Source organism: Equus caballus, chromosome 5 (genome assembly GCF_041296265.1).
Source record: "Equus caballus isolate H_3958 breed thoroughbred chromosome 5, TB-T2T, whole genome shotgun sequence".
Lineage (NCBI taxonomy): Eukaryota > Metazoa > Chordata > Mammalia > Perissodactyla > Equidae > Equus > Equus caballus.
In genome coordinates this window covers 19,775,709-19,801,743 of record NC_091688.1, presented here as the reverse complement: position 1 = coordinate 19,801,743, position 26,035 = coordinate 19,775,709, and the positions used below count along the sequence as shown (strand labels likewise).

At 36.6% G+C, this 26,035-nt stretch overlaps 1 protein-coding gene across 8 annotated transcripts in view; it reads right to left on the bottom strand.

Annotated features, from left to right (window-relative positions):
- The window catches only part of HMCN1 (hemicentin 1), a 437,461-nt gene that overhangs the window by 265,548 nt on the left and 145,878 nt on the right, over positions 1-26,035 (bottom strand). For all 8 annotated transcript variants that reach the window (XR_011439059.1, XR_011439060.1, XR_011439058.1 and 5 more), the window contains exons 5-6: positions 12,103-12,274; positions 10,209-10,315 (exon numbers count right to left, since the gene is read on the bottom strand). Coding sequence is in view for 2 of the 8 variants with exons in the window: in XM_001491510.6 (XP_001491560.3) it covers positions 10,209-10,315; positions 12,103-12,274 (279 nt within the window). In the remaining 6 variants the exon portion in view is untranslated. The remainder of the gene's footprint in view (positions 1-10,208; positions 10,316-12,102; positions 12,275-26,035) is intronic.

Genomic DNA, 26,035 nt, shown 5'->3' with positions numbered 1-26,035 from the left:
GTTTATTATTTAGTCTGTTTTATTAAAGTAAGCTATTATTTTAGTCTGTTTCTTAGCTGAGCTTCCTTTTTCAAATATTAGCATAGTAGGAACAAAAAAGTTTTATGTATAATGATGGTAAAATTAATCAGTAAATGAAAAAAGGAGAGAGACGTAGTAACACATACAAAATGCATTCTTTATAATAAACTAAGTCTTTTACATAAATTATCACTTTAATCTTCACAAAAGCCCCTGTGAAACAGTCCTATTTTTATCTTCATTTTACAGATCAGAGAGGTTAAGTCACTTGCTCAAAGTTACAGATACGGTAGGTGGCACAGCTGGGATGTGAACTCACTGAGGCTCCAGAAACCGACCTCGACAGCTACCCCATGCATTTCTCACAGTTATCTCAATAGATTCAATTCGCTGGTTTCAAGGTAAAGGTTGAAATACACTGAACTACTCTACATAATAGAAGAGTAACATGGAACTCCTGAGCCTACACAGAGGAGAGAGGCAGAGATGAAGTGGCAGGAAGGAGGAGGGGCAAGGAGAGAGCAGAATGGCACAACGTGCTTCAACACATGCCTCCAAATCTACAGGCAAGTCTACTGAACTCAAAGAAAGACTGTTGTTAGTGGGTCTCCTTGTGAGATTTTTGAAGGGGCTGAGCTTTGCCCTGTATCAAAGCACAAAGAGTCAGAATTGACACACAAAAAACTGGAAGGCAAGAAGATCATAAAAAAGTAAGCTTCCAGGAAACTCTAGAAATGTTGAGAGAAGGCTTTGGAGTCTCACATATTATGGACATAGCGGGGTTGGAGGAGAACTAAATAATACGAATGTCTTGGAGGGGAAAAGAAAATTCAACTAATTCTGTAACTGAGTCAAGCAGAGAGATAGTCCAGCTACATATTTCTTCCCCCCCTTCCCTTCCAATTATATCAGCCATCTTAGTATCATTTTCCATATATGTAAAAAAATTAGCAAGATCAAAATAACTGATTTAATGTTTTTGTATTTGGTCTTTATATCATGTAGATTTAAACTGTACATTATTTTAAAATTAGAATTTGGCTTGAAAAAGCATCTATCTGCCACAGAATATCTAGAAGTAGCACTCCTGCACAGAGCCATCCTAAAACCTCATGGCTTGTGTAGTTAAAAAGAGAGAAACTTAGGAGAAGCGTCATGGCTCCAAGCATAACAGGAAATTTTCTAGACACTAGACACTGGACAGGGTTTGTATGGGGTGGAAATTCTGAGAGTTGTATTTCAATAGTATATTTATTTATACAATTTTTAAAAGTTCATAATGAGAGACATTACTACCCTTAGTCACACTGGTCAGGTTGTGAAACGGTCTGTATCAGGAATACACAGGCTGCTGCAGTGCAAGCAGAGTTGAGGCAAAACTAGATAACTACTGGCATTTTAAATGGTAAATAGGTAGCCTTGATCCACAAAGCAGTAAGAGAAAAGAAGAAGCAGAGTGGACCAGACGCTAGGTTTCTGAACTGGAGCGAGTCTACAAGGAATGAAGGAGTAACTGTCTGAAGTACCATGGAGCAAGCACCATGGAGAGCTCCAGGGAAACCGAGTTGCTCCTCTCTCTTCCTGGTCAGCTCTACTGCAGGTGGATCTACTTCTTAAAGAACGACGGGCTATTAAAAACCTCTCTATATTGGAAGTCCCTCAAGGCAATAACTATATCATATTCAGCATCTACAAAGTATTACTCAATAGGCACTTAACACGTAGGTTTAATAAATGATATTAAAGCCATCCAAATGACTAACATTGGTGCTTTTTCTTAGATTCCCCTAGAACTAGCTACTGTCAGATTCATCAAGAATTATTCGAATTGCCCTAGAAGCATTATGCAAAGCATGTTCACACATCATCTCATCAAATTCTATTACATCCAAAGATGACTTTATAACATCACAAAGAAACTGAGGCTCAAAGAAATAACTCACTTAGGTTTAGACAGCAAGTTAAATGGCAATTATTCCAAGTTCAGTACTCTTTCTATAGTACTTAAGTCTATTTGCAGCATTTTAGGAAACAATCTCCGGGTTGACTTGGATTCTGTGGCATAGAAGACAATAATACCCTGCAACTATTCATCTGCCATTCTACATTTCTAAACACACTTTCATTTAGGTGAGGTCAGGTTAATGGAGTGTTGGTAAACTGCTCTTTGGAAAATGAAAGCCATAATTTTTGGCATTTGCCTCAAGGGCTGATTTCAAGCTCCCTACATGATGTCACTGAACACGGACTTGGGAAGAGACAGCGCATAATTGACTCTCCATGAGCTATTATGAGCCAGCTTCAGCACATCAGTAGGCTATGATCATAGTTCCGGAGGATGAGTTAAAAAGGGAGTGAAGTGCATCTGTCGCTGAGAGAGATGTCTGTCTCATCCCAGAAATGACACAATAAATTCCTTCTTTTTTTAAATTAATGCACATTCTCTAGTCTTTTCCTCCACTAAAGGAACTGAAGAGGCTGCATGTTGTAAATTATGATGGAGCCCCCCCACACCATCAGCCTGGGTTCCTGAGTCACTGTGTGAAGTAGAACACCCTGTCGACCCCCAGAGGACACGGAACATGAGTGAGGAATTAACTTGCTCGTATTAAGCCAGTGAGAATTCCTCCTAGTACTAAACGTCAAGCCTGCCCTGTTATAAACTGAATTAAAAAGTGATGGATAGAGCTGGCTTTCATTTCTTTCTCCTAAAGAGTTTCACTGTTTTATAAAATAATAAATAAACCGCAAGTGGAAAAAAAAAAAACTTTTGTGTATCCACATTAAGAGAAAGTATAGATACACTTTACACGTATTCAGGAGAATAATTAATATACTTAACTTTACCATTCATGTGTCAGAAACTGTTTAAGCATTTTACCAACACATAACTTAATTATGACAATATTAAGTAGGTGTTATTTCCTCCCCATTTTTCTCAGACCTAAAGAAGTTAGATAATTTCTTCGAGGTCAAAAACGATATTAAGTAATGGATCTTGAATTAAAATAGATGCTCAGCTTCAATACGTGGTGCTGGGAAAACTGGACAGTTGCATGCAAAAGAATGAAACTGGGCCACTTTCTCATACTATATACAAAAAGTAAACTCAAAATGGATTACAGGCTTAAACGTAAGACCTGAAACTATAAAACTCTTAGAAGAAAACATATAGGGTAAACTCTTTGACGCCAGGCTTAGCAATATTTTTTTGGATCCATCTCCTCAGGCAAGGTGAACAAAAGCAAAAATAAACAAATGAGACTACACCAAACTAAAAAGCTTTCGCACAGCAAAGGAAACCAACAACAAAATGAAAAGGCAACCTACTGAACTGGAGAAGATATTTACAAACGTTATATCCAACAAGGGGTTAATATCTAAAATATATAAAGAACTCAGACAACTCAATAGCGAAAAAACAATCTGATTAAAAAATGGGCAGAGGAGGGCCTGGCTCAGTGGCATAGTGGTTAAGTTCGCACGTTCTGCTTTAGCAGCCTGGGGTTTGCTGGTTCGGATCCCAGGTGTGGACCTGCACACCATTCATCAAGCCATGCTGTGGCAGCATACCACATACAGAATAGAGGAAGATTGGCACAGATGTTAGCTTAGGGCCAATCTTCCTCACACACACACACACAAAAGGCAGAGGACCTGAATAGACATTTTTCCAAAGAAGATATACAGATGGCCAACAGACAAATGAAAAGATGCTCAACATCACTAATCATCAGGGAAATGCAAATCAAAACCACAGTCAGATGCCATCTATCAGAACAGCTATCGTCAGAAAGATAACAAATAACAAGTGTTGGCGAGGACATGGGAAAAAGGGAATCCTTGTCCACTGTTGGTGGGAATGTAAATTGGCATAGTCACTATGAGAAACAGTATGGAAGTTCCTCAAAAAATTAAAAATAGAACTTCTACATGATCTAGCAATTCCACTTCTCAGTATTTACCCAAACAAAACAAAAACACTAATTCAAAAAGATATATGTATCCCTATGTTCATTGCAGCATTATTTACAATAGCCAAGATACAGAAGCAACCTAAGTGTCCACGGATAGATGAATGGATAAAGAAGATGTGGTGTATATATATATACACAAAGGATTATTACTCAGGCTAAAGAAAGAATGAAATCTTGCCACGTGCAACAACATGGATAGACCTGGAGGGTATTATACTAAGTGAAACAAGTCAGAGAGAGAAAAACGAACACTGTATGATTTCACTTATATGTGGAATCTAAAAACCAAAACAAATGGACAAACAAAACAAAATAGAAACAGACTCATAGATACAGGAAACAAACTTGTGGTTGCCAGATGTGAGGGGGGTGGGAGTTTGGGCGAAATAGGTGAAGGGGATTAAGAGGTACAAACTTCCAGTCATAAAGTAAATAACTCATGCAGATGTAATGTACAGTGTAGGAAATATAGTCAATAATATTGTAATAACTTTGTATGGTGACAGACGGTTCCTAGACTTATCATGGTGACCATTTCGTAATGTACATAAATGTCAAATCACTGTGTTGGACACCTGAAACTAACATAATACTGTATATCAACTATATTTCAATTAAAGAAAAGCATGGAGCAATGGAATTTTTATATAATGCTGGCAGGAGTGTAAACTAGTACATCAACTTTGGAAACAAATTTGGAATAGTCTGGTCAAGTTAGAAATTCACATATTCTACCAAATATGATTCTACTCCAACTGTACACTCCAGACAAATGCATGCTCAATTACCGTAGGATACATATGTTGGTCATATTGAGAAAAACTGGAAACAACCCAAATCTTCATCAAAAATAAAATAAAGAATTAAATTGTATATTCATGAAATGGCATAAATACAGCAAAGAAATGGACAAACTATGTATTTGAATCTAAAATATATAATGTCAAGTAAAAGCCAGAGACACAAAATATATAGTGTATGATTCCATTGCTATAAAGATTAATATTGGACAAAACTAAACTACACTATTTGTAATGCATAGATGGATGCTAAACTTAGTCAAGCAAGGGACTGATTGCCACAGGATTCAGAGTAGTGGCATTTTATAGACAGTGAGATGTTATGGGGAAGGGACATTTGGGAACAATTTCTGAGATTCTGACAATGTTAAATATTGTGACCTGGGAAATAGTTATACAGCATTCACTTTGTGAGAACTTGTTTAACTGTTTGTGTTTTGTTTCGTTACCCTTTTCTATTTATGTATTACATATCCTAATTTAAGAAAGAAATGGTTAAAAAAATGAGAAAATACATAAAAAACTCAAAACGGTAACTGCCTTTGAGAGCTGATTAAAATGAAATTCAATATTTAAAAAACAAATAAATAAAATAAAATAAAATAGATGCCCAGCTCTTTTCAAAGTATTTGCTTTAATGACATACCATTCTTTACAAATTAAAGAATATGATGGTTTCATATTTTGATTCGATTAATCAAATATTTATTGAGAACCAACTGTGGGCTAAGCATTGTGCCGGAAACAAAAATATAAGAATGCCAGCTAGATTCAAATACAATCATTTTATTAGGCATTGTATGTTTAGAGAAATGCACCATAAGGAGAGAAATGTACCCAAAGCATAGAGTAAATTCTATTTAAATATATGTACACACTCACACACATATACATATACATTTATATATACACAAGTATATGGATATCTTCTTTTAAAAAAGGAAACAATCCATTTGGTTGACAATCTGATTCTGGCAGACCAAAATAACTGGGAAATTTTCCAGGAAAAAGTCTACTATAAAGCATTCCATTGACCCAAATGGAAAAAAAAAAATATTGAATTAATGCCGCACCTAATCCATTTAAATAACACACCTGGTGTAGTCTTCAGACTTGTTCAAAAGAGCCACCAGGTGAGAATAATTGGAGGCCAGCACAAAAATCATCTTGTGTGGTCCTCTGTAGACTCGAGGTTTATTTAACTATGATTCCTAAACAAGCTTACGCCACTTGAGTATGATTTCTAAAATATCCTTATCCTTAGAAAATGCATTAGTAGGCTCTGGCAACCAACATAACTATCTAAAACCAAAATATTTCTACTAGTCTCAGAATCTCAATATAATCACATGGTTGGGTATACTCCCTTCCTTACTTAGGAGATTATATAAGGACAGTTTATCCAAATCTACTTAATGGAAACATCCCCCAGGGGATGTGTTAAATTACAGGATCACACTGATAATCCTAGACTAATAGAAACAGTTTGTACCACCTAAACCCAGTGGGTGCTGACAATTATTTTAATGTCTTTGCTGGGAGTTCCCCCTTAAGGAGAAGAGGACAAAATTTGGCCAGCAAGTTTCTGTGGTTATGTTCAAATACTCTATGCATGGAAAATTTATATTGCTTCTCAGAAATAAGATCCAGGATTTGTAGCTTCCCCACAAATGGGAATTTAGGAACATAAAACAACCTTCTCTTTTGTTTTTAAGAAAACTTCACATTCTTTTCAGCTCCCTCTTTTTAACATGCTTTTACCTGCATCAGAGGCAACCTAAAACATCTGAGTCATTTATATGAACTATACACATGAATTAACTCATTTTCTCTGTTTAGTAAAAGTGTTCTAATAAGTTATAGAAAAATAAGTGCCAAGGTTTCAGAAGAAAACTACAGAAGAAAGGAAACTGCCATTCTCACAGCATTTTGAATCACGGGGAAATTAAAGTGTTCTGTGCCAGTACACCAACTATAGGTTAACTAAATCAACTCTTTTACCTGCTTCCTTGGATACCATCAGAATAAATGTATCAATTTTTTTGGAGGGGGGAAGATTGGCCCTGAGCGAACATCTGTTGCCAATCTTCCTCTTTTTCCTTGAGGAAGATTGTCCCTGAGCCAACAGCTGTGCCAATCTTCCTTTATTTTGTATGTGGGACGCTGCCTTAGCATGGCTTGATGAGCAGTGTGCAGGTCTGCACCTGGGGTCTGAACCTGCAAACTCCAGGCTGCCAAAGCAGAGTGCGCGAACTTAACCACTATGCCACTGGGCCAGTCCCAATGTATCAATTTTTATTCATGATGATTTTATATAGTTCTTTCCCAGACATCATGGCATATACTAGTGACAAAATCTGGTCTATAGCAAAATAGGAAAAGAAAATCTGTGCAGAAATAAATATGCTATAATGGGAAAGATAATGCAAAAGGGAGGTGCAGAAAAATTGCCATAGAAAGCCACAGGGAAAAAAACATTCTAGATGGAAAAAGTCAGAAAAGGCTTGATGAAAGTGTTGCCATGTGAGCTTTAGGGGATAGTTATGAGGCATTCTAGGAGAAGGAACAGCTCTGGAAAAAGCATGGAGCAAGAGAAGTCATAGGAAAGAGGGTACAAGACAGTACAAAATTCTATTTGACTGGAGTGCAAAGGCAAGTGATGGAAGAGAACTAGAAAGACTGGTTGAAGCTCAGCTGTGGTCCTTGAATACCACGCTAAGGTCAAATAATAGATAGACTGCTCTCCATACTTGGGATAAATATTATGAGAAACATTCAAGAAGCCATTATTAATTCTACTGATAGGGCAGACATTTTCCAGATAGCAAAGTGCACAAGAGATAGCACCAGGGATATGCTATCTAATCTCAGACATTTCTCTTCATGAGAAAGCACACATGGAAAACATTATCATTCATTAGCCATTCAAAAGGGAGATCCAAAGTCGGCAGCAATCTTTATGTCAGTAGGTTCAGCTCAATTCCCTTTGCATCAACCTGATACATTATTTTCGTATTTCATGTAGGAGCAAAATAGGTTTATTATCTTTAAATGGAATTTTAACACTTATCCTTTGTTTAGTTATGACTAATTGTACTCCAGAAATGGTGCAACATCAGAACCAGAGGCTTTCTTGATGAGAACTAGATACAAATTTAAGATAATATGATAATAGACGCTGTCTTTTTATTGTCTTCTTAATTATAACAGATTGAGCTTAGAGACTTGTCTGAACAAAGGTCCCACCACCTCATCACCTTATCGTCTCACTCTTCACTCACAGACTAATCCTCGGTGCTTTTCTCTCCTAATCATCAATTAAAATGTGCTTAGTGCCCATTAAGTATCAGGGAACACTGCTAAGAACATACACTCAGTAAGTGTGTATTGAATGGATGACTGAATGAGTTAGGAACAAGATAAAACAACAGACGTGCAATATCCCTCTTCTGGCCCAGAGTTTTACTAGAGCAAATACCACTGGTAGCAATCCAAATCACCTGTAAAAGGGGTGCAAATACTTTACAATAAGTTGCTAACAATACGGAAGAATGGCATCACTTGTACGTATTTCACAATCAATAACTTAATGTCCTACGCAGAAAGCAAGAACGAATTGCCTAAGTGGACTTGCTAGCTCAGGACACTGCTGGCTTAGGTCACGCTTAAAGTGTTTCGGGAAAAAGGAGACTCAGAACTTGTTATACTCCTTCCCACTGTGGTCACAGACAGTCAGACCCAACACTAGTCATATTTTGGGCAAGGTGGTCAAAATGAGTATAAGATCAAATTTGGCCACATTTATTTAAAATACAGCAGCAGCAAAACACTTCATCATTGTCAACCTAACGCACTCAATAAATATTGAGCAACTACTATGTGCAAGGAACTGGGTGAACAAAACGGGCAGATGGAACCATTTCTGGTCCATTCAGTAAGAAATACCAGACTTTATTTCCCATTGCCTTTTCACCTATACTCTTCTCCCATATTATCCACCTCCAAAAAAAATCCATATTACAGTCTCTATTTTCTCTACAAGGCTGAGAGTTCTGAGAATAAAGGACTGATATTCTACAATTTGAATGGAGTTACAATGGAAACTTTTATTCTTTAAACTGGAAAAATGAATATAAGGTATTCTTTAAAAAAAAGAAACTGACATGCAAAAACGGCACCGCAAATTTCTATGGTATAACACCTCCAGGCACTTTCACAGCAGCTCTCTGATTTGAATCATGAGCCCATTAATCCCATCTTTTGTGTAGGGAAGCTGAGAGAGCAAAAGAGTAAACAATGCCAGGGATATCTTCATTTATGTTGTCCCAGAAGGGTTCCAGAGCAAGTTGGTTTTTTGGGAAGTGCAGAGGATGCTTACAGGAAGAGGAGAAGTGATACAGGAAAAGGAACACAGCCAACAGCCAATAAAGGGTGTGCTTTTAATCCCGCTCTCACTGCGGCGACTGGAGCTTGTTCCTGCAGGGACTGAAAGCTGCTCCTGAGAGGTTTAATTCTCTGCCAGAACAGCCTTCTCCTGTTCTGGAAAAAAAATCTCTCAGACACAGAAATGCAGATACTGGAGGTGGAAGTAGGCCAGAGCACACTGAAAAGTCTCAGAAATATAAGCAAGTCACTCAGAACATCTACTACCGTGGGTCACATAATTTGCAGCAGCACGAGATCTCAGATGTATGGCATCCCGAATTTCGGGTGTAAGTTCTTTCCTCCATATTGCCAAAATACGACGCTTCTTAGAGTGAATATACACTACTTAATGTAATTCTAGGATACAAATATCATTTTGTGTTAAAGTAAACAATGAATGTAGATCCACCAAATAACAATAGCCAACAGAACTTGAGAGCTTACTTTGTAATAGGAACTACGCTAAGTATTTCATTTGTATCATCTTAATTTAATTCTCAGCACATTCTATGAAATAAAGCACTGTTACTGCCATTCCTACATTACAGAGGAGGAAAGCAAGGCACAAAGAAGTTATAGTCCCAGGGCAACACAGATTTTAAGCAGTGGTGTTGAGATTCAAACTCAAACACCTCACACCAGAGCCCATGCCCCTAACCATTATTCTCTACTGGCTCCGTCTCTGATTTTTTGGAGGCAGGAGGTGGATAATATAACTCACTCTACAGATTTGACTATAGGAAAAGCATCTGAGAAGTTTAAGTGTATTTTGCGGTGGCATGAATGCCTTTCATGATCATCAAAACTTAACACTCCAAATTCATGTGATCGAGACACCTCCTACAAATGCACTATGTATATTGCTTTTTAGTAAAAGCAGTCTCTATGATTGCAAGAGAAGATATCCATAAACTATTGTATACACTTTATAAAACATGCCGACATCAAAATAAAATAAGAAATAGACTTTGTAAACTAACAGCACCTTCACTGTCCACATTCCAGCCTCAGGCTCTTTAACATTCACCACCTTGGCAGAGTTCTGGATATTTAATAGCTCATTCAGGCCAAATCCCTTTTTTATCAACTTCCCTGAAAGACAGACATAAAGGTAATGAGTGTAATCTTTCTTTCAGTTGGGTATTTTAGCTGCATACATTTCCAGTCTAAATCACCTCATAGACATTTGTACCTATAGCTCAAAACATCATTTTATTTATATCTAAAATATACTTAATTATAGGGTTTCTGGACATTGGAATTGAAGTAACAGATTCCCATTTGTCATGCTGATTTAATCTTAAAATGAGAGTAACAATTGGCAGACTGTAATCATACTTCCCAAGCCAGTCTAGATAACCATTATTATGGCTCCTGAGAAGTTATGCAAAGTCACTAGAGATATTTAGATTTAAGAGATGGCAAAAACAGTAAACCAGAATACATGCCTTTTTGGAGATCACTCAAGGTATTACTAACATGAAGCCCTGGATACATCTTTGCACAAAGTGCAAAACCTTAACCAGTTTTCCATGAAACACAGAAGAAGGCTTTATTGTCACAGGAATAACTAAAGGGGGCAGTGTAATGAAGTAGCATGATACCACCTCCCCTTGACCTGAGATCTAGCTAACGTATCTAACAGATGAAATTTAAAGAGGAAGAAAAGCAAATCTAGAATTAAACCATAGTTTAATTTTTCATTTCACTCTCGGTTCTTCTATGGACTACTTCCGCAGTTATATAAACAAATCAAATATAAGAATACCATGTTTGCGTCAAAAGCTTCAGAATCATTGTAAATGACTTTTAAAATCTCAATGTCAATGACTTTTAATTAGTACAAACATAATGCAATGGGTATAGGTCCTTTTAAGTATACAAGTAGTGAAAAACACAAATCTTTCCTGGGTAGCATGGATGTTATCAGAGTGGAATGCTCCTCCAACAGACAAATCCACTTATAAGGCCAAACCTGTAGAAGTCTTAAAAAACACGTTTTGTTTGTTTTGTCAATTTCAATTTGATTGCTAGTGTGGATGTGGCCTTTGAGGACAATTTCATATGTTGTTTTCTTTTAGGTATTAGTTATTTTCCAGGCTTCAAATTAAGTAAAGGAAGAAAGGTAGTTACTCCCTCCATATTTATAAATATTCACAAATAGATTTTTAAAAATGTAACACATACTAAAACCACAATGGGAATAAAAATATTTTGCAAACACCAACAGATAAAAAAATATTTCTAAATGCAAATCTTAGGAAAAATATGGTTTTTGTCTTTAATAGATTACTTTTCAATGTAAGTCTTACTGTAATATTCAATCAGCAAGGGAATCGAGCAAAATCTTCGGGTTATAACATATAATCAAGCAAGGAAGCAAAGTAAATCAAAACATTATTCTAACAGGAATATGAATTTGGTTTTTAACAGCTGTCTTCTGTAAAATTAAACCTTATCAAGGAGACGATATGATAAAATATTAGACAGCTGTCTTAAAAGCAGTTTTTTCACGATTGATTAAAAACAACATAAAATATTGAATTTTACAGAGTAAGTTACTGTGAAATATTTCCTCATACTTAGATTAGGAAAATATAATTTCAGGTTCAATTTAAATATTTGGGGGGTAGATTAGCTACAAGTAAGTTACTAAATGTGGTCTGTTTAAATTATTAGGAGTTTTAGTTTTTTGAATCTCATGCTAATCCAATAATACTTACGACCAAAAAAAAAAGTTTTATTTTTTAAACATCTTCCCTAGTCACTTTTGAATTTACTCATAAAATTAGCATCTACCTGACATAAATAAGTGAGCAAAAAATCTTTCCCCTTTCATGGTTTTTGTCTTTTATTATACGATGTGCAACATCTCTCACCTAAAGGATTGCGAATTTCGATCGCTGGAGAAGGGCCGCTCAGAGACACGGTGACCTCTTTTAGGCTGGGATCAAAAGGAATTTTCCAAGTGTTTACCGCCTCTTGCAAATGATCCGTCGATAAGAGGTGCACTTTGGAGGATTGCACGGCTTCCTCCACCCACTTTAACACCTACAGGAGAAAAAGCGAAGTTTGAGGAATATCAGAAATGTTTCCAGTCTCGCACCACCACAACCGCCCGGGGCAGCAGTCAGCTTTGGTTGCTCACAGGACACAGGCGATCCTGCTCTGGTGCGAGGCTTGTTGCCATCGCAACGAAGACAAACCTTTTCCCACATCCAGTTACTGCAGTAGATTCAGACTAAAAGGCTAGTGCAACCCACGCTCAAATTTCAAGTTTTCAGTCTTGGAATAATATATTCAAAATGAGATTACAGTGTCCAAAACCAGTTAAGTGAAACATGCAGAGATATTACAGACTTTTATATTTCTCAAGAGATATGATAGTGTAGGGGAGGAAGACATTTCCTCTTCCCAAATGGGAGTTCGTCTGGCCGGAGAACGAATTAAATTCACATGAGACAGAATAGCAAGAGAAAATTAAACGAAGCTGTATGAGGAACCATGGCCCGGGGCCTTTCTTCCTGAAGGAAGAAAGGGCACCGAAGAAGTGGGGTACACATAGTGGTTATATACCCCCAAACAGGGTGTTTCACATGTGATTGAAATGTCCCTCCCACAATAGTCACAAGATTGCCCTGTGGCACAGCGCTTGATGGACACAGCAGGTAGTGGTCTGCTGTCTCAGAGGGCATAGCCGGAGGCAAGTCGATTGTCTGGAGCTGGGCGGTCACAGGTGAGCGCAGCAATCAGTTCCTTCCCTAAGGAAAGATGCTTAATCCTTAAAGAAATGCCAACGTTGGGAGGGGGAGGGAAGTCAGTTACAGGAGGTTACCAGACTAGCACAATAAAATGCAGATTTAAGTCCTTGCCTTTGGTATTGATTAAGAGTTTTTGGAGAGAAGGTCATCTCCTTTCTTCTTCCTGGTACAGAGAGGGAGGCACCTTTTACAGATAGAGATTTACCTTACAAATGTAAATGTGTCCTACGGAAGGGCAAGTTCCATTCCTCAGAGCCTCCTTCCCTGTCCCAGTTTATCAAAAGCAATCAGCCTCAAATAATCCTGATGCCAAAGAGACATATCTTGGGGTGGCCAATTCCAGGTCCCCACAATGGGAACCTATAAAAAATAAGGTATTGCAAATTGTGAGACCCCTTGTTCCTCTATTCTTTCTTTCCGGATTTCTTTTAAGATCCAGTTTGTAAAACATAACTAGCAAATTACCAAATCCAATTTCAATATATTGGGTATATGAATTATAATAATATAGTATATTGTAATTGTACATAGTATAATATATAGTAGCATATTAATTATTGAAAAATTGCCATTCCAGCAAAATATTTATTTTTATGATAAAATACGCAAGTACCAAAAATAATGGGAAAAGTAACCATGTATTTTATAAAAACAGAAAAATATTTCAGGTTAGAACCAATTGAAATAGTGTATTCTTGAAAACTAGTCTTTGGGAAAAACACTAAGAATGTTGGTTATAAAAGGGTATTAATGCCTCATTGTGAATGAGGAAAACTTCTAGCTCACAAAAGTGTCCTGCAACTGCAAATATAATTGCTCATTAAACAAACAGTGCATGTCTGCACAGGTACTGCTCAGTGGAACTTACTACAATTAATTCTAAATCATGACAGTCTTTAACCCACCTCAGATCTTTCTCTTGTTCCTATATCCTTCAAGACTATATCCTACTGTGAAAAGTTCCTTTGTAATTATGTAGAAAACACTGACTAGAGCCAGATATTAAGCTACAGCCAAGCTATTCAAAATAAACAAAAACACTTTTAAACTTTCAATAGTGGTAGTCACAGATCAATTAATCAAACAATAAATACTATGCAATAACTTCACTCTCTATAAAAAGTATCTCTTTTTTTTGTCCTCAAGGATGAGGAAAGTGGTTAAAATATATTATCATATAATTAACAATGTGAGACAATTATGTTCATTCATAAAACAAATGTTTATAGTTCAAGGTACTCTTCCAGGTACTAAAGGATTGATGAGCATATTGTTAGTCAATATTTGCTAGCTGCTCTTCTTCTCTGGACTAGTATTTACTGAATTTTTTGCAAGTATTATGCATTATTTATTTTTAATAAATCTCCTGCCTTTCCTCCAGGGTCAAGAGCACATCTCCTTCATCTTCGTATACTCAAAACCAAGTGGCATGCTCAACACATGAAAAGATGGGATAGGCACTAATGTCCATGAAGTTGGTCATAATGATGATTATAATGATATCTTCTTAAATAAAAGAATGTTACAGGAATTCATGAAAACAGGGAGCCCTTGTTGAAATAAGGTATATAAAGTGTCCATCACAGTACTTGCCACAGAGCAGACATTCAAAATGTTTTCTTCCCTTTCCAACTAAATTCCCTTCTCTTCCCCAACTGAATATTTCAACAATGGCTTCATAGGCAAAGTGAAAAAATTCATCCATGAAAGTCAGATAAGATTTCTAAATGATAGAGGCAAAGTAATTCCAGGTACAAGAGAGGACCTGGGAAAATACACAGAGACGGAAGTGCTCCCAATATGTTGGGAACACGAGTGAATCCAACTGGCTACTGCTATGTGTTCAGAAAAAGGAGAAGCAGAAGATGAGGTTGCATGCTTGTGTCGGGGGCAGACTACGTATGTTCACAGAGTCAGGGTATAACATTTTGATTCTCATCCTAAAAACACCAGTGAAAAATTACTAAAGGGCTTCAAGCAGAGGAGCAATACAGTGAAAGTGGTATTTTACAAAGAAAACCTTGTAGTGGTACCATAGACGAATTGAGCAGAGAAACCAAATCTACTACAGTAAATTACCCCATAAATCAAATGACATATTTCTCCAAATTTTAACCTTGTAAAGCACTGGAATTTTAGGTGTGAAATAAAGTACAGTGTATCAACATAATTGTCCAAAGAAGCAGATGCCATATTTTGAAAAATGGGTTCTGAGACACCTATCATGCTTGAACAGAAATGTATGGATCATTCTGCTCATCAGATCTGTCCATATGGCTACAGATATCAGATTGACTGTAACTAACACTTGACTATAAATAGAACACATATTTTAATAATCAGAGTATTGATATTTTTATGTCTTATACATAGAACAAGGCTGCCTAACTCAAGTAAATGGAAAGATTTGACTTATTGTCTGAGAAAGCATTTGAAAAGTTCGACTGACAATAAATAACTTTGAGGATAATGTCTGATGTAGAGACTAAAGAGGGCAGGGGACAAAAGAAATCAGATAAATGGATGGAACATTTGCTTTAAGAGTAAGACACATAATGTGGTCCTAAGTAATTCTCAATTGAAAAGGAGGAGAAGAATTAGAAAACAAGAATTATATAGCATCTCAAGTTTAACAATGAAATGCAATAGTGTTAAGTAGAAATGGAAGTGAATTCAATTTATTTATACATCCTTCCTTAAACGTATAATATATCTCTGGGTGGCTCCTCAAATATATCTTTCCTTCAAACCCAGTGTAAAGAGGTTATGACATATCACTGGAAATCTACCCTATTGTCTGGTATCCATGCATGGAAATCACCAAGTCCTAAGCGTTCTTATGAAAATGGAAGACTTTCTAATTTAGATGCATTTTCACAAGGCCAGTGTGTTCAAATGGTACAGGATAGAAGCAGGCTTTGGTTTACTCTTAATACGATTTCCAATTCATCAACATTTATGAGGCTTTCACAAAGGGATTACCATGTATCATAATATTACTTGTTGGGAAAGATACAGCACAGACTTCTGTCAAGAGTCTCAAATCACTTTTTTATCCACTTATAAGAAAAATCAAATTGAAAACAGATGCAACCCATTTTGTTAGAAAATACAGATATTACCAACATATGAATGAAAATAGATCACTGCAAGCTACAGAATCACCAGAATGAGGTTTCCGGCCTCTCACGTTCCCACATATAAGACAAAAAAATCTTTAACTGTCTAACCATGAGAAATGTTCTCATGAGATTGGAAATGATTTTCTGTAATAATGATAAATGGAATAGAACTAGAATAATGGGAGAGTCTTTGGATTGGTGCATTTTTACTAACATAAAAATTGTTTCAAACCACTCAGGAACCATTAATTGTACATTAAAAGTTTTAACGTAAAAATGATTCTTTAATGATATGTAGCAGTTGATCTCTAAAAGGACCTTGGAGACCACTGAATCCAGCTCCTTTATTTTGTATATGAGAAAACTGATTTTGAAAGAGTTCTTGTACCTTTTAAACACCTAACCAGACTGATTCTGGCTTCATAGTTATTTTTTATATAAACCCTGTGTTCCTGAAGGCCCTCTCTTAGTTTAAATATTTTGAATCCAGTGTAATAATCAATATTTAAAAATAAGTTCATATGTTTATTCCACTCTGGAAGTAGATGCAAATATTGTTTCAAAACACAAAACCAGCATACATTGTTATGTGTTATGAAATACAATGGTATTAAGTAGAAATGGAAGTGAAGTCACGCTTTGCACCCACCTTCAAGAACAGAACTTGAAGAACAGCTTTGTTTAGAAGTGCATTTTTTTCTTTTTTTAATTGAGATATAATTGACATACAAATTAGTTTCAGGTGTACAAAATAATAATTTGATATTTGCACATATTGCAAAGTGATCACCACAATAAGTCTAGTTAACATCCATCACCACACATAGTTACAACTTTTTCTCTTTTGTGATGAGAACTTTTAAGATTTACTCTCTTAGCAACTTTCAAATAAACAATACCGTATTATTAACTATAGCTACCATGCTGTACATTACATCGCTAGCACTTACTTATTTTATACTGGAAATTTGTACTTTTTGACCCCCTTCATCCATTTCACCTACTCCCACCCTCCACCTCTGGCAACCACCAATCTGTTCTCTGTATCTATGAGTTCAGTTTTTGTTTTAGATTCCACATACAAGTGAGATAATACGGTATTCGTCTTTCTCTGTCTGACTTATTTCATTTAGCATAATGCCCTCAAGGTCCATCCATGTTGTTGCAAATGGCAAAATTACCTTCTTTTTTATGGCTGAACAATATTCCAGTGTGTATGTATATATATATATATATATATGCCACATCTTCTTTATCCCTTCATCCATTGGTGGAAACTTAGATTGCTTCCATGCCTTGGATATTGTAAATAATGCTGCAATGAGCATAGGGGGTACATATATCTTCTTGAGTTAGTGTTTTTGTTTTCTTTAGATAAATACCAAAAGTGGAATTGCTGGATCATACGATAATCTTGTTTTTAATTTTTTGAGGAACCTCCATACTATTTTTCATAGTTGCTGCACCAAATTACATTCTTACCAATAGTGCACAAGGGTTCCCTTTTCTCCACATCCTCACCAAATATTTGGGTCAAATCATTTTTGAAGTCTCCTTTCAGAATTCAAAAGTCCACAGGGGAGGATAATGTATAATTAGTGATGTTGAGCAAATTTTCATGTACCTGTTGGCCATTTGTATATCTTCTTTGGAAAAAAGTCTATTCAGATCCTCTATCCATTTTTCAATCGATTTATTGTTTTTCGGTTATTGAGTTGTATGAGTTCTTTATTTTGGATATTAACCCCTTATAAGATACATGACTTGCAAATTATTTTCTCCCATTTGGTAGGCTGCCATTTCATTTTCTTGATGGTTTCCTTCACTGTGCAGAAGCTTTTTAGTTGTTGTAGTCTCACTTGTTTATTTTTGCTTTTGTTGCCTTTGCTTTTGGTGTCAAGTCCAAAAAATCATCACCAAGACCAATGTCAAGGAGCTTACCACCAATGTTCTCTTCTAGGAGTTTTATGGTTTTGGGTCTTACGTTCAAGTCTGTAATCCATTTTGAGTTAGATTCTGTGTTTGGTGTAAGATAGTGGTCCAGTTTCATTGTTTTGCACGTGGCTGTCCAGTTTTTCCCCTATCATTTATTGAAAATAAATGCATTGCATATTTTTGGCTCCTTTTTCGTAAATTAACTGACTATATACGTATGGGTTTATTTCTCAGCTTTTTATTCTATTCTATTGATCTATCTGCCTGTTTTTACGCCAATAGCATATTATCTTGATTACTATAGCTTTGTAATATAATTTGAAATCGGGGAGCATGACACCTTCAGCTTTGTTCTTCTTTCTCAGTATTGCTTTGGCTATTTGGAGTCTTTTGTGGTTCCACACAAATATTATGATTGTTTGTTCTATTTCTACAAAAAATGCCATTGGAATTTTGATTGTTCAACAGTGAATCAGAAATAACGGCAGTGAAAAACAAAAATCAATGCAGGTGTTTTTAAAGAGAAATGGCATGCAAACCAGTGATTTGAATAGCTGAATATTTTTATCACTACTTGGATAGCAACTTGTCAAGAATTGAATTACATAAAATATTAAAGCCTTTAAATCTATATTGTATCTGATGTGAGAAAGCTTTGTTACATTTCCAAGTCAACCATTTTGTACTGAACCCTACATGACAGCAGAGACAGACTTCGCTCACCTCTGACCTGGCTAAGAGAGAGACGCTCCTCTGGACAACAAGAGAGCCTTTCCCTCTGGGTTCAAGTTCATTTCTACTCCTCAGTATAGCACAGAGCCCACAGTTCAGAACTTTTTAGAAGTCACTGCATATTTATTGAGAATCTACTGAATATAAAGGATAGTTCAGGATATTATAGAGAATACCAAAAAAAGAGATACACATTTTCTGCCTTATAAGACATGATAATCTAGTTGGAGAAATAAGACAGACAAACATTAAAAAACAAATTAACTAGCTCTTACCTTCAAGTAGCAAGCAGGATCAGAATACAAATGCTCCATTTATAGTCCTAAATTGTGATGCACTTTTCTACTCAAAAAGGTTTAATGATTCCCAGTTATAGCCAGGAAAAAAACCCAAGCCAGGAATACAGTGAGGGCAGGTAATGTGGGCAGTCCACCCTGGATGCAAGCAACAAAGGGGTGCATTGTCTATAGAGAATTTAAAAACCATAATAAAACCAACTAAAAGTTGGTCTGCTTTTTAATATCATCATGCCTTAATAATGCTAAACAATGTGAGTCAAAGATTCCTCCTTGAAAAGGATCTTTTTTTGGTCTAAATTCTAAACAATTGTTCTGATTACTGTTGAGTATTAATAATACATATAAGTTTCAAATTAGCAAACTTTATTACTTTCCCTTTAAAAAACACTATATTCTACAGAGAAATTAATTCAGAGAACTCCTGGTTATACATCAGGCACGTGGTCATGCAAACTGTGCTACTCACTTTCATTTCAAGACTAAGTACGTAGTACTGTGATCCTACGTATTTCTGTGTTTAGACAGCAGATTCGAGCTAAACCTCGATAGCTCAGGAGTTACATGCTATGACTTATCTGTTAAAAGGATCACTCTAGCCTCCGTGTTGAAATTAGACTGTAGGGGTGCAAGGTCAGAAGCAAGGAGATCAGAGATGAAGCCACTGCAGTAATCCAGGTGGGAGTTGATGGCGACCCAAAGAGGGTTGTGGCAGTGGGGTAGTGAGAAGTGGCCAGTTCTGGATATTTATTGTAGTCAGACTTGACAGGGTTTACTGAAGACCAGATGCGGGGGTCTGAGGATGATACCTCAGTTTCCATTAACGGAGACTGAGAAGACTGCAGCAGGAGTTGATTTAAAGGGGTGGTGGAATGAGGATGAGAATGTAGGCTCTCAGCTTGAGTGTGCTAAATTTAAATAGTCTAAAAGACTGTTAGACTTCCAGGTGGAAGAATGAAGGAGGCAAACAGATACATGGATCTGGGGATTAGTTAAGAGGTCCAGATTGGAGATATAATGGAGTTTAAAGTCCTGAAGCTCCCCTTGTAGCCGCTCCTCACCAAGAACGTACACAAAGAGGAAATACATCATCCTGTGAGAATAAACTTAGACATCAATACATAATGGCTCAGATTAGAGCCTTGGAGCAAGATTCCCCTTGTTCTCATTCCAGGCAACCTTTAGATGACAATTGGCCGCCAATCTCTTGTGTGTGTGCCTGGAGAAGGTGAATCCACTTGTCATGCTGATGTTAGTGCTCTAGACTTAATGGCAACTAGATTTCTCACCGTAGGTGAAAGACAACACTGCTGTGAGTTTGTTTAACGAGAGTCTGTTCTTGAGGATGAGTCTACCCTTAGAGTGCTAACAAACCCAGTTTTCTAGTTTGCAAATGTTAGCAAATCCACCAAAGAAATCTCACACTTGGAGGTCTCCTGAGAAGGTCATCGCTGATAACAGCCATTTGTATTACTCTTTGTGTACCATATGCCAACTTAATTTGGAAAATTCTACAGTGAGCTCTTCCAAAAGCAAGTGCTCTTAAAACAAGTGTGGTTGGTGATTCATTGTACAGATCATAAATGTTTGTGCTGAAAGTATGCAAAATAAGAAATAATTTATGTGTTACAGGGGATTTTTTCAAAAGAAGATTTTCTGGGAGAACTAAAATTGTACACAGTTCATACCGAGAATATGGGTTGAGGGAGGGGTTAGAAATTGGAAGGGTATTAGAAAATTTGGGTTCAAAGGGTTCAATCAATGCACTACAGAGGACTGATGACAAAAATGACCCTCAACTTCAACTCTATGAACATCTAAAACTTGTGTAAAACTACCACCCCTTCAACATGATGAAAGTTCTCTAATGTGCAACAGCTGAAAAAATAAAAGCACACTTTAGACATTTTTGAAGGGTGAAATCATTCCTGCAGGATATTCTAAAGTGTCAAAGTATATTTCATTAATTTATCTTCATAAAATTCCTCTGTGTCACAATTTCACTGTGTTACAAATGATTGAGGAAATTTAGCTTGCCAGGAAATATGTATTATTTAAAATAATGAAAATATAAAAGATTGACTTTTATACACTAGGTCCTCAAACCTCACTCATTTTACAGTTGAAAGTTTGTACCTTTTACCAACCTCTCCCCATTTTCTTTCCCCCTCAGCCCCTGGCAACCACTTTTCTACTCTCTGTTTCTATGAGTTCGACATTTTTTTTTTCAGATTCCACATATAAGTAACATCATGCTGATAATAATGTACAGTATAATTGAAATTTGCTAAGAGAGAAGAACTTAAATGTTCTCATCAAAAAAAATAACAACAACAAAAAGATAAATATGTGAGGTGATGGATATGAAAATTAACTAGATGGGGGAATCTTTTTGTAGTGTACATGTTTAGCAAATCATCACTATGTACATTTTAAACTCTTCCAATTTTGTCAATTATATCCCGATAAAGCTGAGAAAATAAAAATAAAAGATTGACTTTTTCATTCATGTCTCTCATTGAATCTCTTTTTTGTTTGCTTGGGGTTTTTTGTTTGTTTGTTTCACTTTTTTCCCCTCTACTAAATACCGGTCTATTTTAGAACGGAAAAATTTCCCATTAAAACTCTCCCTAGTTATGAAAAGAAAAGAAACGTAAAAATACATAAGTATATAAATACATTCATTTACATGCATACATCTGTACACAGATATATACACACATGTACGCACACATACAGACTACTTATGGTCTGACTCCCGGCTACACTGCAAGGAGGAAAAACCCAAACTTTACTCAGGCTCTTTATGAGTAACAAAAACAACCCCTAGTTCAGGAGGTACTTGAGTAGTATTAAAGTTAGCTTTTTCAGGTGAGTATAAATGCAGAATTATAAATGTATGTGGGAATAGTACATGGGAGGAGGAGTCACAGTTTGGCCAGATTCTCAAACGGAGATAGGAGGAGAATTTCAAAAAACAACTTTACAGATGTGCCATCTCTTGTCCAGAACAGTGTTTTACATTACTAAACAAAATGCTTTTTTGTAAAGTATCTGAACGTCTTACTTAAAAATAGATAAATTAGAGCATGAAATTAGTCACACTGCAAAGGAATTCTGCATTTCACAAATGGGCTACAGGCTCTTTCCAAGTGTTTGTTTATAATAGTTGTTAAATAAATAAGAGACTATGAGCTCAAGTATTCCCAAGTACTAAAACAAAGTTTAATTTATAATGACAAAGAAAACTAGGTATTTATGTGTCTTGATCCACCCTCAACGCCCATTTTACTGGAAGGAAGTTAAATACAAGATTGTCTAGTTTATACTCGACATGTAAAAATTCTGTCAGTCCCTTACACCATACACTTAATAAAAATTAGCAATATCCCTCCCAAAAAGACGTCAAAATATAAACTGTATTCCCAAGAAGAATTTACTAGAGTCTAAGATCTGGTTCTTAAATTCGGGAACCTAATTTCAGCCAAGATTAGACCAACTTGGGGTAGAGAACCTACTTCTTTAGTGCACATACATACATATTGAAGCCAAAAACTGATAATGTCAAGCCATACATGTACAAGGAGAAGGGATCAGAACACTTATGGCCACATGATTTCTCTGCTGGCTTCTAGAAGCAGACTTATTCTGGAATCCAAATCGTACTCCTATGGTTGTCTTCATGGCCACCATTTAAATAGTACTTACAGGCTAAGCCCTGCGCTAAGAACTTCATGAATTTTACCTCATTTAACTTCTTCTATATCCTGTAAGTATTTATATTTACATTTACAGTAAGTAACTCATTGCTAGTAAGTTTAAGATATAAGATTCCAAAACCAGCACAGGACTCCAAATCTCATGCTCTTAACCACTGTAACATGATAATATAGGATGAAGTTCTTTGGGTGCTCTTTACCTCTCATTCCCACCTTTGAAAGAAATCTTAGATTCCAACTGGCCGAGGGAAAGAAAAAAAGAGAGAGAGAGAGAGAATGGAAAAGAGAGAAAGGGAGAGAGCGAAGAGGGGGTAGTGAGAGGAAAAAAGGAAGAGAGGGGAGGGAGGGAGGAAAAGGGAGAGATAAAACAAGTAAATAAAATTTTGAGCTTCTGAGGACCTAGGTCCTAGTAAAAGTGAATCAACAGATTTCAAGCACAATTTTGATTACATGCAATTTTCAAATTATGTCCTGGCTTAAGGTGTACCCTCTACTTCAAATGTAAATCCACTGTACTGTCATTTGCTTGTTGAGTTTGACAACAAAAAAGAGGAAGTGCTTTAGACACATTAAACACCTAATAGCATTTAGTTGATTAATCTCACAACAGAAGTGTTCTTACAGACTATCATTCTTTTCTTTACTAATCAGAGCCATATTGGACCAAATAGACCCTAACTCAGCTGGCTGTGGCTCCCTCACTTTTAGACAGAACTTGGCTGCGCACTACAAACCTTTTCCTCAGTGACTTAGCTTTCTCTTTGCTTCCATGTTGATTTGCACCCATTCTAATTGAAACACTATTTAGACACTGCAACATTTAGTCAAGTTACAGGCAAGTTTCACTGACCTCTAGGCCACTAAAAGGAGCCTTTGGTCTATCTCTGCTCTGATTATGTGTTGATTTTTAAAGTGAAGTTCTCAAGATCTCATCATATTTCCATACTTCCAAAGAACCTCCTAACAACAAATAACATATACAACAATAAAAAGTTTTAGGAAGTATACATTCAAATGTCATACAATACAGTTTTAACTTCATTCAGTGAGGAGATAAACTGGAGGATTTTAAAGATCCAATTATTTCAGAGGTTCCACAAGGCATAACAACGTGTGTTTCAAGGCAGTCAAGAAAAGGAGTCATCAATGTGGAAAATTATTGGGAAACACTTTATAGAGGTGGTAAAATGTCAACATCATATAGCTTTTAAAATCTGGCACCAGGCACAAAAACCCCAGTAACACTAACTCTTTCCAGATTCGCTCTAATCTTTAGTAAGGATCCTTCAATTTATATAACGGCCTGGATTTTACTGGGAACGTTAGCAATAATATAGGTGAATATTCTGCACTTGCCAAACATCTTCAGCCTCCCTTTTAAATGACAGTAAAACTTTATTAACTCTCAAAACTAAATCATCACTCCAGAGATCGTAGTTAGAAACAACTGAACAAATTTTAGGAGGTCCAAAGGGAAAAGAGTAAAGTAAAGGAAGAATCCAAATTTGGGAAGTAAATGAAAGCAATAGATTAAGTCAGAGAAAGTCAGACCCATCAGTACAACCTCCGGGTAATCTAGACGTCTGCAAAAGAAGAGACACGAAGACATTTCACTATTGGGTGGGGGGAGAAAAAAAAGGAAAAAGCATCTAACTCATAGCCTATTCGGGTCGTTGGAGAACTGTTTATATTTATTTTAAATCTAATTATCACAGTTTATTCACAACTGAAGAAAGAATGAAAGTGATTTATGGCTTGAAAAGGGATTTTATGTTAAGTCAATAAATTAAATTTAAGTACAGTCATTTTACCAAATAGTGGGTTCAACAACCAGAACACACGCACATTTAGCATTTGCTTTCATAAACATGGACAACAAATCCTCTCTGTTTCACTCCTAGTAAATTTGTTTTTTTGAGCAGGGGGAAAGTTCTGGGTCTCTGAGCGAAAAGCAACAGAAAGATGTCTCAGCATTTTTGGCTGCATACTTTCGAATGTCTATTTCCATGGCAAAAAAACCCGTAATGTTTTCTACAGAGAAAATAGAAAGATAATGTCTTTTCTTTAATATCATGAATCAAAAAACAGTCTTCCATTCTTATCTGGGATGCTTTAAAACTTTTCAACTTCGTACACTGACACAGTATTGTTAGAGCTATGGATGAAAAAAAAACAGCCAAGTTCAGCCCTATGTCACAGGACGCAAGAGCACAAGTGTCAGAGAGGAAGTTAGAGTTGAAGGAGACAGCAGTCTTAACCAAGCACAGTTTAAATATCTTACTTTTATAAATTCCCCTCTCAATTTTTAACTCTGAACACATTACAGTTCACTTCCCAGAACGCTGGGAGGAGTTCACACGAAAGAAAGTCCCAGAGACTCAGTTTCATTACCTTCGCTGTAATTCTGCCTCCGTTCCCATTCCTTTGAGGAGGCATTAATTGCAACTTGCTCGCTTATTACACCAATCAAATGGCAACCATCAACGTCAGATATTTTTTTTGGTGCTTGAAGACTGGTCAATAGTGGATTTCACAGTCTCCCTTGGTTGGTAGGAGCTAGAGATGTAATTCTATCACATTCTTGGACTGATGATCGAGTAATTGACCAGGCACCACTTTAAGTAATTGCCGTTAGGCTCTACAAAATCTCTAAAATGAAGTCAACTACCTATGGAGGACTCTCCAGAGCCAGGCATCGTGGACCCCTTGCCATTGGAATACCTGTTCCCCAGTTGCCTTCCTAGGCTGAGATCTAGGGCTTGTTTGGATACAAGAGCTACAAAAGCAAGCAGCAACAGCAGGAGCAGGGCTCATGGAGACCCTGAGCATCTGTCAGGGCCCCCAGAAGCTAGGACTCATCTCCCCTGATGTGTGTGGTACTCCTGGTGAAACATCTTTTTAGCTAAAAAATAAATTTTATATTTTAATTGGCATTGTTACTTTTGCTTTCAGCCAATTTCCCAGCCTTCACTCCTCTTCAGACCACAGACAGGGTCCAACCTCCTGACTCTGGGAGTAATGGAGTGAAGAATTTAGGCCTCTCTCTCAGCTTACTGACTTGTGCCTCCCCATGAGAGGTAAAGTGGCTCACCTTACTGACACCATTGTCCCAGATTATGCAGGAGAAACATTACGGTTCAAAAGTGGCTTTGCCATTGTCTCTCATTTGGACCTGAGTGATTTTAAGCACCCCAGCCTCCTCCATGTCCTGTTCTTTGTATTACACCCACTGGCAGAAGTCCCCTAT